The sequence below is a fragment of the Zalophus californianus genome, chromosome X, assembly GCF_009762305.2.
Source record: "Zalophus californianus isolate mZalCal1 chromosome X, mZalCal1.pri.v2, whole genome shotgun sequence".
Taxonomy (NCBI): Eukaryota; Metazoa; Chordata; class Mammalia; order Carnivora; family Otariidae; genus Zalophus; species Zalophus californianus.
In genome coordinates, this window is record NC_045612.1 from 48,299,204 (window position 1) to 48,314,240 (window position 15,037).

Consider the following 15,037-nt stretch of genomic DNA (forward strand, 5'->3'; position numbering starts at 1 on the left):
AAAAAATCTTTCTATTTAGAAATAACCTTACATTTACAGAAGAGTTGCAAAGGTAGTACAGAGTTCCTATATACCCTTTATGTAGTTTCCCCTAATATTAGCATCTCACATAACCATGGTACAATTATGAAAACTAAGAAATTAACATTGGTACAATACTATTAAGTAAACTCTAGACTTTATTCAGATTTCATCACTGTTTCCACTAATGTCTTTTAGAAAAAGAATGCTGAAGCAGAAGTTCTAGCATCCAGTCCAGAATATCACATTGTATTTAGTTACCTTTTTTTAAGCTGCCAAAGAGTACCAGTAGATGCCTGCATTGGTTAGAGTGGTCTCTCTTGAGTAATACAGTAATCTAGGCTGTCTAGAATGAGGGAGGCCAGACTCTCTGTTAGCTGGGCAAAATAAGATGTCCAGAGACCTTTGCCTCCTTTATGAGCTGACTGGAAGTTGAGAGCTGGACTCTTCTACTCTAGAGCTGTAGCACTCAATCACTTTTATAGTGATTCCTAAAACAGCCACAAAGAAATTTGTATTATAGTGACTGTCCCATCTTCTTGGGGGGAATGCCGCCATTTGACACACAGAATCATTCTTGAGACAACAGGACATTGTTTTGGCTCTTCTCTCCTCTGTTCTTGGGTTGGGTACATAGTGGTTTGAGGAATAGTTTTGTATCCTGACTGCAATGAATATAGATGTGCAAAGAAAGATTAGTTTTTTGCTATCACTAGTCGCATTAGGGTGACATTACCTTTGCTGGGATATTTAAAAGCTGGTCAGCATTAATTTATCTGATATATAACTTGGCTGTAAAAAAATTCCTTCTTCCCTTGGCAGTCAGCATATACAGTTTCATCTAACAAGATATAAGCTGATCATTTTTTTCTTAGAAATGTAGTCTCTAGGGCACCTGGGTGGCTCAGTTGGTTAAGCGACTGCCTTCGGCTCAGGTCATGATCCTGGAGTCCCGGGATCAAGTCCCACATTGGGCTCCCTGCTCGGCGGGGAGTCTGCTTCTCCCTCTGACCCTCTTCCCTCTCGTGCTCTCTATCTCTCATTCTCTCTCAAATAAATAAATAAAATCTTTAAAAAAAAAAGAAATGTAGTCTCTAAATGATGGGAACATTAACCTGTTATTGACTTTAGAAGAAGGAGGAGAAAGAGGAGGAGAAGAAGGCATACCTGCTATTAGAGTGGGATTGATCCAATACATGGTCACATTATCACAAATTTCCAGAATTTTGGAATTCTTCAGAAAGTCTCGGTTTTCAATAGGCTTTTCTGCTGGGACCCAAATCACAGACTGTTCAAAAAAAGTTGTGGTAATTTCTTCATTCTGAGAGAAGTAAGTTCAAGGTAGGGATAGGAGGAGAAATTAATAAAATGAGTGAGACATTATGGGATACTGGAAAACACTCTATTTTGAGCCTGAATAACAATTCCAATCCCAGGGCTGCCAGTGAACTAGCTCTGTTATGTGCATACAGTAGGTGCCCTTGGGAGAGTTAACAACCGATCCCTCTCTGGGGTCTAACAGTAAGGCTGCTTACTGTAACAGGAGTTTTCTTTGCTACCATTTCACTCACAAATAGGAAGGCTATCCATCATTTTCTGGGCCTCCCACTGGGCCATGTATGTTTTAATTGGGTTTCTGGAACCCTGAGTGATTTACATTTGTTTTTGCCCTTTTAAATGGATGTTGTGAGTGCCAGCATGTTTTAGGTTTGCAACTAGGATTACAAACAGGATTTGATCTCAAGCTGAAAAAACTCTCATAGTCCAAGCTCCTGAGATCAATTAAATAACAACTAAACCTAATATTTGGGTTTTACAAGATTTGCCTGTTAATGGTGGCTAGTTGTAGTACAAAAGATGTCTTTTTTGTCTTAAAGTCAAGTCTCCAGCTTGTGATTTCACTGGCCTTACCATTATTTTACTCCTTTCACTCTAGATGTTTACAGTTTGTCTTACAGTGTTTTTTTCTCATATTATCAAGAACATGGCCTTCTCTTTGGTTTCTTGTATACCTACTTCTTACTCACTTGTTTTTTGGGCCTTGACATTTCCCCCTGCTCTTAATAAGGCTTTTACTTTTCTCTTTGGTTTCTTTCTAGCTTTATGATTTCAGTGTTTTTATTTGTTCTCTGAAATATGGCTTTGTATAATTTTTCCCCTAGTCATTTAAAACTATCAAGTCTTAGCTCCCTTGCCCTTGAGTCTGTAAAGACCTTGGGATGCATTGAAAGGGACTGTAGAAAAAAGGAGGTTGGTATGCTGACTAGCTTTGTTAGCAAAATCAAGGCTATTTATATAACTGCTCTGCATGTTTAGCATGCACAAACCATAGATACAGTGGTGAAAAGTATAGAATAAGAGGGGTTTTGTCATCCAGAACCGCAAACTTATTTCATAAAAAAGTCTGTAGCTTGAATATATATATACATATATGGATTTTCTGAAGGTAAAGTAATCTCATTATCACGAGATAAATACTTATGTTATTTAAAAGATATGGCAAAATTGAGGAATAAATTAGGGCCAAAATGAGACATTAGGGGCCTCTGCCTTTATCTTTTTCAGAAAAATTAATCTTGTTTTAGTTTAGGGCTTTAATTGCTGGCTGGCCCTACTCAAATGTTTACATTATTTTCTGTAAAACGCAGCATATAGTACGTTTTTATCCTCTTGATTTTCCTTTCATCTTACCCTTGCCTCCTGCAGTAATTTCTAATATCCTGGAAGTTGTTCTGTTCCTCAGATGCATTGAATTTATGCTTATTTAAAAAAAATCTCCAAAATTTTTCACTACCATAGGCCTTGAGAGCAGAGCATCATCTTTGGGAAAGCTTCTTCTTTTTCTTGGAAATTCTAGTAACTAGGGCCTGTAATTTTTCTGGCCATAAGGAGACCAGTGGCATGTCTGGGAGAACCAATGATAGCTCTGAGACTTGGGTAAAAGAAAGGATAAAGTGCTCCCTATCCCACCTCATCCCCCACCTGCCCCCAAAATAAGAAAAGGGAAAGCAAAAGATAAATGGGTAGACGAGAATTAAAATGGAAAGAGCTATGTAAGAAGATAGTGAAAAAAAATGAGGGAGAGAGAGAAGAAAGAGGTCTTTACAGTATATAGAGAGACCACTGTGCCATTGCCATAGTTTCATTTTAGATTTGCCAGTTAAACACTAAAACAAAGCCAAACAAACCAAACATTTGTTTCTTCTGGCTACAGTGGGAGTGTGTTGCCACAAGGTGGCCTTAGTTAGCTAAGGTTTGCCTTATTGCTTCACTGATAGCAACACACTTTAGTTACAGACAGAATATCAGGGAAACATTAAGAGCTTGAAGGGCTTTAGTAATGGCTGTGTTTTAGGCCATAATCCTCCATCTCCCACTAGGCTTTCGGGGGCCATTTAGTCATTGCGCCAGTATCTTAGGTTACCTTACCCTGGCCTGGCATTATGTTTTCAGAGAATTTGTATTACACTGTAGTTCTCACCTTCTTTGCTTTTGCCTTTCCAAGTGAGGTTAAATGCAGATTATTCCATTAGCAGCCCAGCATACAATGGTAAGGTGAATGACCTAAAATTTTTTAAAATAAGTGAATGCCACAGTGTGATAAAGTGGCAAGGATCTCAGGTGGTCTTGGGAGTTTTGTTTTTTAAGACTTTATCTTTAAGCAGGATTGTTTTTGTTCCTCCAACTTACCCCTCTTAACTAGAACTTTGGTTTGGAAGCAAATGTACATAATGTTAAAGGCTACCCGCGTATAAAAGTATAGTTGTGCACCTAACAGCATGAACTTTAGTTTTTTGAAATGCCTGAGTTCAAGATCCCAATCTGCTCGTCACTGTGTGACCTTGGGCAAGTCACTTTTTGGTTCTGAACCAAGTTTCTGCACGGGAAAATGTGGATAATGACAGCACCGACCTATAGGGTCATTGTGAGAATCAAATCAGTGTACAGCATTCAGTACAATATCTGGCACATAGTTAACACCCAATAAATGATGGCTTTTCCTACCACTATTAATATTCTTACATACCTCATCTATTTCCTCCTCTGGTTCAGAAAATTCAGGAATCACTTTAATCTGAGTTTTGATGAAGCATTTTTGAAGACCTACAAAGTAGATGCCAGTGTAACCCTATAAACAGACAAAACAAAACAAAACAAAACAAAACTTCCTGAAATAGCCAAAGTTAATGAGTTCCCTGATCTGTTAAGGCCCCAGGATGGCAAAATCTGAATTCAAAGGAAAGCTTTGTCTTATAAATTAAGTGGAGCCTTAAGGCTATTTTTAACTTGACTAAAATGTTCTAAAATTTTAAGTGGGAACCCTTGAGAGGGGGAATATCCAGCTTACATTTTTAAAGTCATGTACTTCCAATGTTTCATCAGTGCCATTTCCACTTCTGAATATTTCAGTTCTGGTCACAGGATCAATTTCCATGTAAATCTTCTTCTTCTCTCCATTGCTGTAGAAAGTGTGCTCCATGTCATATGTCTGGAATAACAGAGGAAAACAAGCTCTAAGATACTCAGTGTGTCCCTTCATAAGATACTTTAATTGCATAATATTTGGGGCACCTTCTCTTTCTGGAGCCTTTGTGATGAGGTGCCATCTCAGCAGCTTACCATTGGGATTTCTCTGAGACTCAAGATTAAAGTGAGGTGTTTTTGGCACTGGAGCTGATATGGGGATCCCTTCAGAGCCGGTATTTTGTATTCAACCCAAGTTGCTGAACTAATCACTAAAATTCCAACAGTTTTCTTGGCAGCCTGGACTAAATAGCAAATGATATTTTTGCAAACCAGCCTGTAAAGTATTTTCCCCTTATGTTAAACTGATGCTGCTTCTTTAAGTTACCACTTCCTTTCCAAGTGCTCACCCCCTCTCTCCCCCTGAAATTCACTGGGGCTGAGAAAGAGATTTGAACACATTTAGAATGCTTAGGTATTGCTCTTTATCTCCTTATCTATCCAGGGCTTTAATATTGCCTCAATAGTCTTGGTTCTGTCTTTTTTAGAATCTGAAGACCATTCCCCTTGGCCAATATTAGGTAATAGTCTTACCCTGACCTCAATTGCATCCTTTTTCCCTTTCAACTCCAGGAAACATTTATTGCCTTCCCCTGACCTTCTCTTTTAAGGGCTAATCAAGCCCACTCAGTTTATTCCTGAGTTCTGTTTTCCAAACCTAATTCAGTTGGCTTCAAGTTCTCCTGTATATAGAATTCAGCAACTGTGTCAAGTGCCCTGCACTAAGTAATATGGTATCTTCCAAGAACAGTGCCTTGGAAAGGCTTCTTATCAGGTCATTCTTGAGTGGTTGCAGCAAAACCCCAGACCCTCTCCGGCCCTCTAAAAGTGACAATTTTTTTTCTTAGGACCAAGAAGACCAGTCCCATCAAGTGTCCCAGTTTAGGAGTAAGCCCATTACCTATAACTGATGACACATTTGTAGCTAGAAACAAACAACACACCTAAAGTAATTCACTACTTATCATAAACCAAGCCAAACCTGATGGGGCCATGTGGAAATCTGTCTTATCCCTGTTGTTAAGATGCCATCTGCTATCATACTCATTTTTCCTTAGGAAAAAAATGGGTAAACTAAAATCCTCCTAAAACAAGTCATCTATAGAGCCAAAGTTGCTTTCTAATGATATGGTTCCCAGTGATAGCATTTTAGAGCTTGTACTGGATTGGGTTGTTTTTTGATGTCTGCCAGTGTCTGTGACTAAATGTTAGTTTAACCTGGTCAAATTTTCCCCAACTCAAGTAGAGAAACGAGTTGGAAGGGTTTGTAGAAACAATGTTATATCAAGTGTGAAAAGTCTATGTAGTTGCTGAATAGGAAGAGACAATGTCATTTACCTCCTTGTCTCTACAGTGCCTTGGACAGGGCCAATGCTTAAGTATTGAGTGTACTCAATTAAGTATTAAGTATTCAACATAAGTTTTTCCTACCAATGACAAATTCTCATCTTCATAAAGAGACATTTTGAACATTGGCAATGTCTTTTAAGAAACCATACTTTAAAAGGGGAAAGAAAATGGTATTTACAACCTTCCAGCCACTGCAGAGTTAACTTAGGAAGTCTGGCCTGGTTTGTGACAGGTAGCAAACAAATTCCTTTAGGCTTGTTATTTGCTTCTAGTTATAAATATGTCCTCAATTCCAGCTCTGCAGCCAGCTTGAGAAACTTCTACCTATGGCAACAAATTGAACTCTCAGTCGGCCTGACCTAAGTAGAGGACAGAGGCATCTACTTCAGATCTGGTCTTGTCAGATCTCCCAACAGAAGGGAATTTCTTCAGAAATACTATCCACTGTTGAGACAAATATCGACACTACTAGTCACTGGGGGTGGGGTGGGGTGTTTGTTTCATCAGTAACACTACTGATGGATTATTGCATGGAAAAATGAGGTTAGAGACTAGGGGATGTTGGAATGCTGCCTACCTGGGCAAAAGAAAAATACAGGCTGTATTTTCAATCATTAGTAGAAGACTATGGAACCATACTGGTGACATTTAGAATTTCAGTGTACTTCTGTGGAATGAGTTTTCCTGCACTGTTGGCAATGCACTTCATTTGGACACCTTGCTAGATGAAAACTATTGGAAACTGCCAAGCTCAGCAGATCTTGATTACTTTCAACATTCCTTCGAAAAGGTTTTTTGTTTTTTTGTTTTGTTTAGTCTTGTTTTTTATTTTGATGGGGGAGAAGGGGTCTATTCTGATTGTATCCACTAACCAGCTTCTTGGCTTTTTTTTTTTTTTTTAAGCAGTGATAGATTGCTAAATGGAGTGAGATCAGAAAGACTTCATTTATATGTGAATCCTGGATAAGGGGTGGGGGTGGAAAGCTATATATTCACCCAGATGGAATTCTACTATCAAAGGTGTCCTTTTGGAACAGACTGTCCTTGTCTAGGAAGATGATGCCTGTGGCCCACTTTGGACTGTTGGGGATGGGTTTGAACAAATCCAGACATACTGTCTCGCCCAGGTCCCTGCGGAGCACATTGCCTGGGTAATGGCTATGCAAGTTCCACTGGCCCACATGAAGACTGAGCTCATGACTTTGGCCTCAGAAATACTTTTCTCTCTACTAAGCTCACTGGCTCAGGGGTTGAGGGTCTTTCTGGAGATGAAGGAATAAATGGTTTTGTCCTTTCCGGGCACTAACTAAAGCAGAGACAGGATGACTGGCCTGAGAGAGGTATGACTGGGCTCTCAGTAGCTCATCTCACACTGCCCCCCAACTCAGCTTTACTTCAAGAAGGACAGAGCAAGGACAGAGTGTGATGAAGAGTACACTTCTGTCAAATTGGCAAATAGGGAAAGTTAATCATTGGTGTTTCTAGGGAACCTAGTTCTTTCCATATCCTGTTCACTTTGTACCTTCTTAGTCCTTCCCCTTCTTCCCATCTCCCTCTATCCCTTTGTCTCCTGTCTAGACATCTAGGAATCTCATGGTGTGCCAGGTCCTTTATGTCAAAGAAGAAATCAATTTGACAAATGATTTCACACTAAGATGATAGGGATGGGTATTTGTCTCTTAAAAAAATGAATGCAATAGTTAATTCTAAGGAATGGATTACTAATGATGGATTTTAAGAAGAATGACACCAGGAATAAGAGATATTTTGGAGGCAAGGGCATCCTTCCAGCACAACTCCAATAAGTTCCTGTTCTACCCACGTGTAGGGCTGCTCTTAACTATAAGGACCAGAACACTGGAGTGGGACAGGGAAACCTATGGAGTGGAATATGACTCAGATGTGAAATGAAATAGATATGTGATTCAGTTCAGGCAGTGAGAGATGTAAGAAGAGCACACTGAGAAAACATGGAGCAAAAACAAACTCATTTCTCTTCCCTGCCCAGGAATTCTTTCCTCAATCCAGTTAAAGCCTCCACTCAGGCAGCAAATGAGCCCTAACATCCCCCTTTCACAATTTTCCCTGTTTCTTGCCTCAGTCTATGGCAATCTCTGAGAGTAGAAAAGAAAGCTTTTTATAAAAAGTAATGTTGCCAGAGACCTCAGTGTGATGGATCTGTTTTGGGGGCAAGTACCTTTAGCCTTTCCTAAAAGGGATTTGAGGACATTTGGCTTAGGTTTGCCTCTTGAAGTCTGTGATTAATCTAGCTGCTCTTCTGTCCACCTTCATCCTTTACTGTCTATTTATGAGGTACACTCTCCAAAGGTGAAATACATGCTCAGAATAGCTGGCTAGCAGGTGTTAGGCTGGAAGGAAGGGAAGAGAATGCATTGTACCATTTTATTACCAACCTAGCCTGTGGGAATTAAAGGGCCTCTGGGTATTTCTTTACCAACACAGAGCAGACAGATTGTTTCTTATGCAAAGTTGGACTTCTGCATCTTCAATCACCAGTTCTCAGCCCTGAAAAAAATTGGCATAAGCAGCACAGACATTCCTCTTTTTCAACAAGAAAAAACCATTTCTTTCACCTACAGACTCAAGTTGGCTGGGAAATTTTCCCATACCCACTGTCCCCACCACCCCTTATTCTTAAATGCAACGTAAGAACAGTAGAAAGAATCCTTAGACCATGTTCTAGTCCTAGCCTCAACTCTGCCACTTAAAAGCTGTGTGACCTTGGGCAAATCATCAAGTTTCTCTGGAGTTTCAGTTCCCATCTTTATCTCCCATGCCTTGCCAGATGCAATGTTGAGTAGTTGGATTTTAATCTGCTGTTATTTCTTGCTCAGATTTGGGCTAACACCTGTTAGGTTGATGATTGGACTGCTACTACCTGTTAATCACCTGGCTGCTTTCCCTATGCAGCCCCAATCCCACTCTCAGTCACTGAAAGACAGCTCCCTTTGAGGACCCAGATTTCCCTTGCTGGTGCCATGTAAGTTGCTCAGCAAATGCTGCCTTAGGAGAATGAAGGGACTGAATAAGAATGTGCCCACAGTAGCCAGAGTCATGGTACACATAATTGGGACTGCCTCTCAATAGCTCAGAGCAAAAGTTGGCCCAATGAGAGTTGCCGTTTGTGTGAAGATGGACTTTGCTCCTGCAATGGTTTGCAAGGAAAATGAAATGAAGAGAAGTCTTTTTTAAAATGCCAATGTGGCACCATCTGGAGAAGCTCAGTCCCTCTGCTAAAGAGATTTCAGCTGCAACTCCAACTTTTTCCTTGAGGGTATGAATGCTTCTCCAGACCCACATTTTATCCACCAAACTGCTGTGTAGGAAAGCCCAGGGAAGTCAAGAAGGAGAGTTGTATCAATTGTGTGCTAAGAAGAGGAGTAGAAGAAGAAGAAAGTGGGTCTCTGGCCAATGCTAGCATTAGAGAAACAGGCCCAGGAAAGCTGGATCTAGACTTAGCAAGGAAGTGTTTTTTCTAAGCAAAGGATTTCCAGCCTACAATGATAATTGGGCTTGCAAACCTGGGTAAGATGTCTTAATGATTATTTGTAGTTGAGGTTGGGGGGAGAGGGCAGCAGGCTGCCCACCTATCCCTACCACTTCTCTTCTCATCCTGATAGTATGTAGAAGTTATGAGGATGCTCCCAGTAATCTGTTGATTGCTGTGTGGGCCTTAGGACTTATGGTTTCTAAAGAGCCCTAAAGTCACCAGGCAGTTCCTAGATATGGCAGGAAGGACAGAATTTCATTTATTTAAATTATCATCTTTCTGCCTCATTCTTCAAAGGATTAGAGGGGATAGGTCATAAGGTCTGTGCTGCATCTATAAATTGTTGGTTTAAAGGCTGGGATTTTTATGACTTGTTTTCTCCATGTTGGATTATTTAGCTGGGGAGTTGGCTTCTAATTGTTTCTAGTTAAATGTGTAATGCAGGGAGGTTTAAGGAAGAATGTTCCTCTAGGGAATTGGCTTCAAATATCCCTGAGCAGTCACTGCCTGGAAGTGGAGCCTCGTTGTGATGTACTCTCAAAATCTCTGGGACTGAATAGGTCCCTTCTTCTTGGTTGAGAAAGCTGAATACAGAGTTTGATGGTCTGGCTTTCATTCAGCTCAAGTGGCTCCTGTATGTGGTTGTGGGTTAGGGATCTGTAGCCTGTAAGGGAGTGCAGAAGTTACCCCAGAGTTAATCCCTTTTGTTTCACTTCATTTTGATGCCTTTCTGTTTCTGGAGTGTGTGTGTGTGTGTATGTGTGTGTGTGTGTGTGTGTGTGTGTGTGTGTGTGTGTGTATGCATGCGTGCACATGTGCTCATGCCTGAGGTGAGGAAAGGTAATCAAGCATGTCTTACTCCCACTTTGGGATCAGGAATCTGGATCTTTTGTATACACCAAGGTGGGAGGTAATAGAAGGAGAGGAACGACTTACTGGCATGGAAATGTCAACACCAGATGTAAAACGTTAAGTAAATGCTGTTTATTTTAAACAGATGTCAAAAACACGAAATAAAAAGGAGATATGATGGAGGCTAGAGGAGCAAACACTAAGAGCTTGGAGGAAGCCCCAGGAGAGCAAACAAGTCTCTCCATCCATAAGCACAACAGCATCAACAATTCTGTCCACCAAGGGCCCCATGGTCCCCACAGGTCCCATAGGTTGTAAAGGAAAGTCCAGAAGAGCCTGGATTTTAATCTGCTGTTATTTCTTGCTAGGCCATACTCTTAAGGGGAGAGTCTAATTTGTGCAAGATGCCTGGATCCTTTTCTTTTGCAAATCTTTTTCCAAGACTAATCTGACTACTTTTCTCTTCCCAGGATTCATAAGTCAGCTCTGAGGCAGACTTATTGGCAGTCTTAGCCACTGGAAACATAGATGGTCTCTTGGACTCTTTGGGAATTGAAGGTAGTGGTAGACTGAGGGAAGCATTCACATCTCCAGCTGGTTCTTTAGTTTTCAATGGACCCAGCCTGGTCTTGTGGTGAAGGCCAGGACTTAAATATCAAAGACAATAAATTACAACTCCCCAAATGGAATGGAGAACAAATAACCTTTGTTCATGTTGGAAAAAGTTGACCTAGGAGACACCTATTGTCTTTTACCAGATTACTTTGCAATAATTTTGTTCATTTCTGAGAATCCCTTTGCTGAAAAGCACATCCCAAGATGGATTACTTCGTGAGAGGTTTGATTCTTGATAAACTTTATTTGGTAGCATACCCACCTCTTCTGTGCATGCACTGACTAGGTTTTACTTTTGGTTTGAGGAATCACAGAATTGTTCCTTATAATGCATTAAAAAGGGAACTGACGTGAGAAGCAAAGATGATATAATACGGAAGCAGAGGGAACCATGGGCCCTGTTAGTGAGTTTGGCACCTTGCAAGATAAAAGCAAGGTCCTACTTAGTCATTTATAGTTGCACTGAGGCAAATAACACTGAAAGTTTATAAAAACACATAAACTTCAAAATAGCATTTGCAGTACCAACAGCTACAATAAAACAAGAAAGGCCATCTGGCCCCATGTTTAGTCATGCTTGTACAGGGGGTCAAAAGGGTTAGCTACCTACCACACTCAGTTAAGTACATTATGACCATGGAGAACAAAAGGGTTTATTGTCCTCTAACTCACCTATAATTGTCTAAAGGATCCAACAATATTCAATTTGTGGGGCAGCACATTACCTAGGGAATTGGCTAAGTGGTAGCCGAATTGGATTGGAATGCATTTTGGCACTTTTATTCATTTGTTGTTTCCTTCCTGATCTATTTCTTTGTCCACCTTGATAGCCTGAATATAGGTGGATTCTCTAGAAAGAAATGTGAACAGAAAGTAGTTCAGAAGCAGGGCACAGTGCAAGAGATGAGAGAGAGAGAGAGAGAGAAGGAAGGAGAGAGAGAGAATGAGAGAAATGGATAACTATAGGCATTGGGTGATGCCTGAAATCCTTTCTGGGACAAGGTGTAAATAAAAAGGTGAACCAACAAGATGGGCTGCTTTGCTTTTCATTCTCCCTCCTGTTTAAACTTGATGAGATAGCCTCTGGGACTAAATGAAAGTGGGTGTGGCAATAGCGGTGAAGAATCCAAGGGTAGCTATGCCTTATTTCTCTGTTTTCTTTTGGACACTTGTTCAGTTAATTTTCTATTTTCTCTCCTTTGCCTCTCCTTTTCCATTTATCCATATTCTTTCCTTTCTGCTCCTATCACTCCTTTGGCTCTCAGTAGTCCATGCTAACCCATTTTCTTCTTGTCTCTCATTCTTCCTCCTGGATATATGCCCTTCTCTTCCTACATCTGTTATGAAATAGAAATGAGCATCTCATGATAACAAATTAATAGCAAAAGTAACAACAACCCACATGCAGAGAGAAAATTGTGGCAAAGACAGAAAACCATCTACATACCTTGTAGCTTGTACATTTATTACTTATCTCTTAAATGGAAATTGTTAGCATGAAGGAACTATGATTTTCTTTGGGTCACATCTAAACTTGCCCATCGCATGTGAGTCTGGGAGTAATCATAACATTAAGGTACACTAATATCAACTACAGTGGCCACCTAGGTATAGCAAATGATCTTGATATCAGAAGCTTTCTGAGGTACCTGTGATTATTGACTTGTTTCTACCTTGTGGCATTACTATCTCAGTGGGTCAGTGACAATTGTGGCTGGTGAGGAGCCAAAAAGCTCTAGGTTTTTTTTTTTTTTTTTAAGTCATAAATACATGTGAAGTCAGGTATGAGAATTGCTTCTTCTGAAGAGGAGTTTGCCGCCTGTCCTCAGAGCAGATGCATTAAGTCAGAAACATAATCCCTGAAAATCCTTTGCTGCCATTTCTGGTGATTTCTTCTTATGTGGTGGTATAATTACTTTCCATCAGTTTCTGCCCAGATAATTGAAAGAAAGATGAAAAGTATTTTTTTCTTACAGTAAAAATTTTGCTTCTAGGAGGAGTCTTAACTTCTTAAAGCCAAGCATTATAAAAAAGTAGGTAATTCTACTCCTATCACTACTAACTGAAATACAGAAAACATATTTTTCCCTTACCAAAATAATTAGGCAAATAAAAGAAAGCAAAATCTTGATTCAGTTTTTCATACCACCAGAAAATATATGCAAAAGGGACTTAATGATTTTCATTTCAGACTAATATACATGTCAAGCACTAATTAAATTCAATCAAACTTAAAACAGAAGCATTAGATATTAATGTGCATTTACTTACTTTTTTGGGTGTCTCCGGCCAGAAGTGCTTGCCCCCCCAAAACAGGACAATTAGAGTTAGGGCCAGGATACCAAACACCAATCCACAAATCTTAAGTGATTTACATATCTTCTTGGATTTAAAAGCTTCTGCCTAAGCAAAGAACAGAGAGAATAAAACAATACACTATAGCTCTTAAAATAGCAAGCCATACTTCAAAGTCACCTTTGATTTCACTTTCTAATGTTCACATTGCGATACGATAAATCTGTGAAACCATGCTTCTGCTCAAAAGGGAAAAAATATGAATCAACTTACATTTAGAATGTGACAGTCCTCACAGTTCTCTGGAGGATTCTTTGCCATGCTCTCTCAGCACACAGTACTCTTTTCCTGCTTTGAGAGGACTGAGAGACCACTGCTGAGGTGGAGTTGCAAGTGAGTCAGCTAACAGATGCCAGAGGAGAAGCTGAATTTATATGGCTCAAATATGTCATACCAGAGCCTGAGGGAGCCCGGGGGGCTCCTGTGCTGCGATTTGTTACAAAGATATACCCATATATGTATATAACTTCTGTGCACAGAATTCCATCCAGAATGGCAAAGACAGAAGGTTATAATGAAAACTATTGTCCTGGGGGTTGGCTTGGAAGGGGACCAAACCTAGGACACATTGAAATGATTTTTCACTATGAACTTAAAATATCAGTGGCAACACATGCTGCACACTCCAGAAATAAGCAAACAAAACAAAAAAGGAATGAAGTCCTGATTTCAATTCCACTTGTTTTAACAAATATTTATTGCAGGGATATTAAATGTCAGGCACTGTACTTGGTGTTGGAGATTCAGAAATGAATAAGGTACTGCCTCCTCTATTATGATAAAGCTCTTTGAGGACTGAGATCAATATGTACTCAACTAATTACAATTAAAAACCGGATTAAAAGATTAATGATAAATTTTTTTCTTTCTCTCTTCATCCTCTCTCTCTGATTATTTTCCTTCCCTGAATTCTCTTCCTCAGTCTGTTCTTTAATGTTAATATTCCGTATGGTTTTATCCTTGATTATATTCTAACTCTATATACTCTTCTTAGATGATCTCACACACTCCTATAAAGTGTCAGTTGCATATCAGTGATTTCTAAATCTGTATCTATAACCCCTTTCTATCTCCTGAATTTCAAAGCATTTGAATATCTTTACCTGGATGTACCTCAGAAACCTCAAACTCAACATGTCCCACATAAAACTCTTCTTTTTTTGAACCCCCCTTTTCCCAACCTACTCTCCTCCATATTCTTAATCTTGCTTGGTGGTTATATTAGTTTTCTGGAGGTACCATAACAAAGTACCACAGATTGCGTGGCATAAACAACAGAAATTTATATTCTCACAGCTCTAGAGGCCAGAAGTCCAAGATCAAAGTGTCAGCAGAGTTGCTTTATACTGAGACCTCTCTCCTTGCTTTGTAGATGGTCTTCTTCATGTTCACATGGCATTCTCTCTCTATGCATGTCCTAATTTCTTCTTATGAGGAAAACAGTCTTATCGGGCTGTTGTCCTCATAAGAAGACAACATGGACTGTTTCATGTCCAATTGGACATGAAAATGGACTCCATTTTCATGCTTCCGTGCATATGACCTTATTTTTCCTTAATTACCTCTTTAAAAGCCCTATCTCCAAATACAGTTACATTCTAAGATAATGAGTATTAGGGCTTCAACATATGAGTTTAGTAGGGTGAAGGGCACAATTCAGTCCATAACAGTGGAACCATCACCCAACCAGGCTCCAAAACCAGAAAACTGAGGTTTGTCCCTGACTACCCTCTCTTTTTCACATTCCCTTGATCTAATCAGTCACCAAATCTTATAGATTCTAAATTCTTACATCCTTCAAAGCCATTC

At 39.8% G+C, this 15,037-nt stretch overlaps 1 protein-coding gene across 3 annotated transcripts in view; it reads right to left on the minus strand.

Annotated features, from left to right (window-relative positions):
* Positions 1-15,037, minus strand: part of TNMD (tenomodulin) — a 189,270-nt gene that overhangs the window by 1,491 nt on the left and 172,742 nt on the right. For 2 of the 3 annotated variants that reach the window (XM_027608500.1, XM_027608498.1), the window contains exons 2-5: positions 13,145-13,276; positions 4,370-4,510; positions 4,049-4,150; positions 1,189-1,342 (exon numbers count right to left, since the gene is read on the minus strand). In XM_027608500.1, the coding sequence (XP_027464301.1) occupies positions 1,189-1,342; positions 4,049-4,150; positions 4,370-4,501 (388 nt within the window). In that variant the 5' untranslated portion in view covers positions 4,502-4,510; positions 13,145-13,276. Of the gene's footprint in view, positions 1-1,188; positions 1,343-4,048; positions 4,151-4,369; positions 4,511-13,144; positions 13,277-13,441; positions 13,711-15,037 lie in introns of those variants that run through there. The other variant, XM_027608499.1, reaches the window with a different exon arrangement.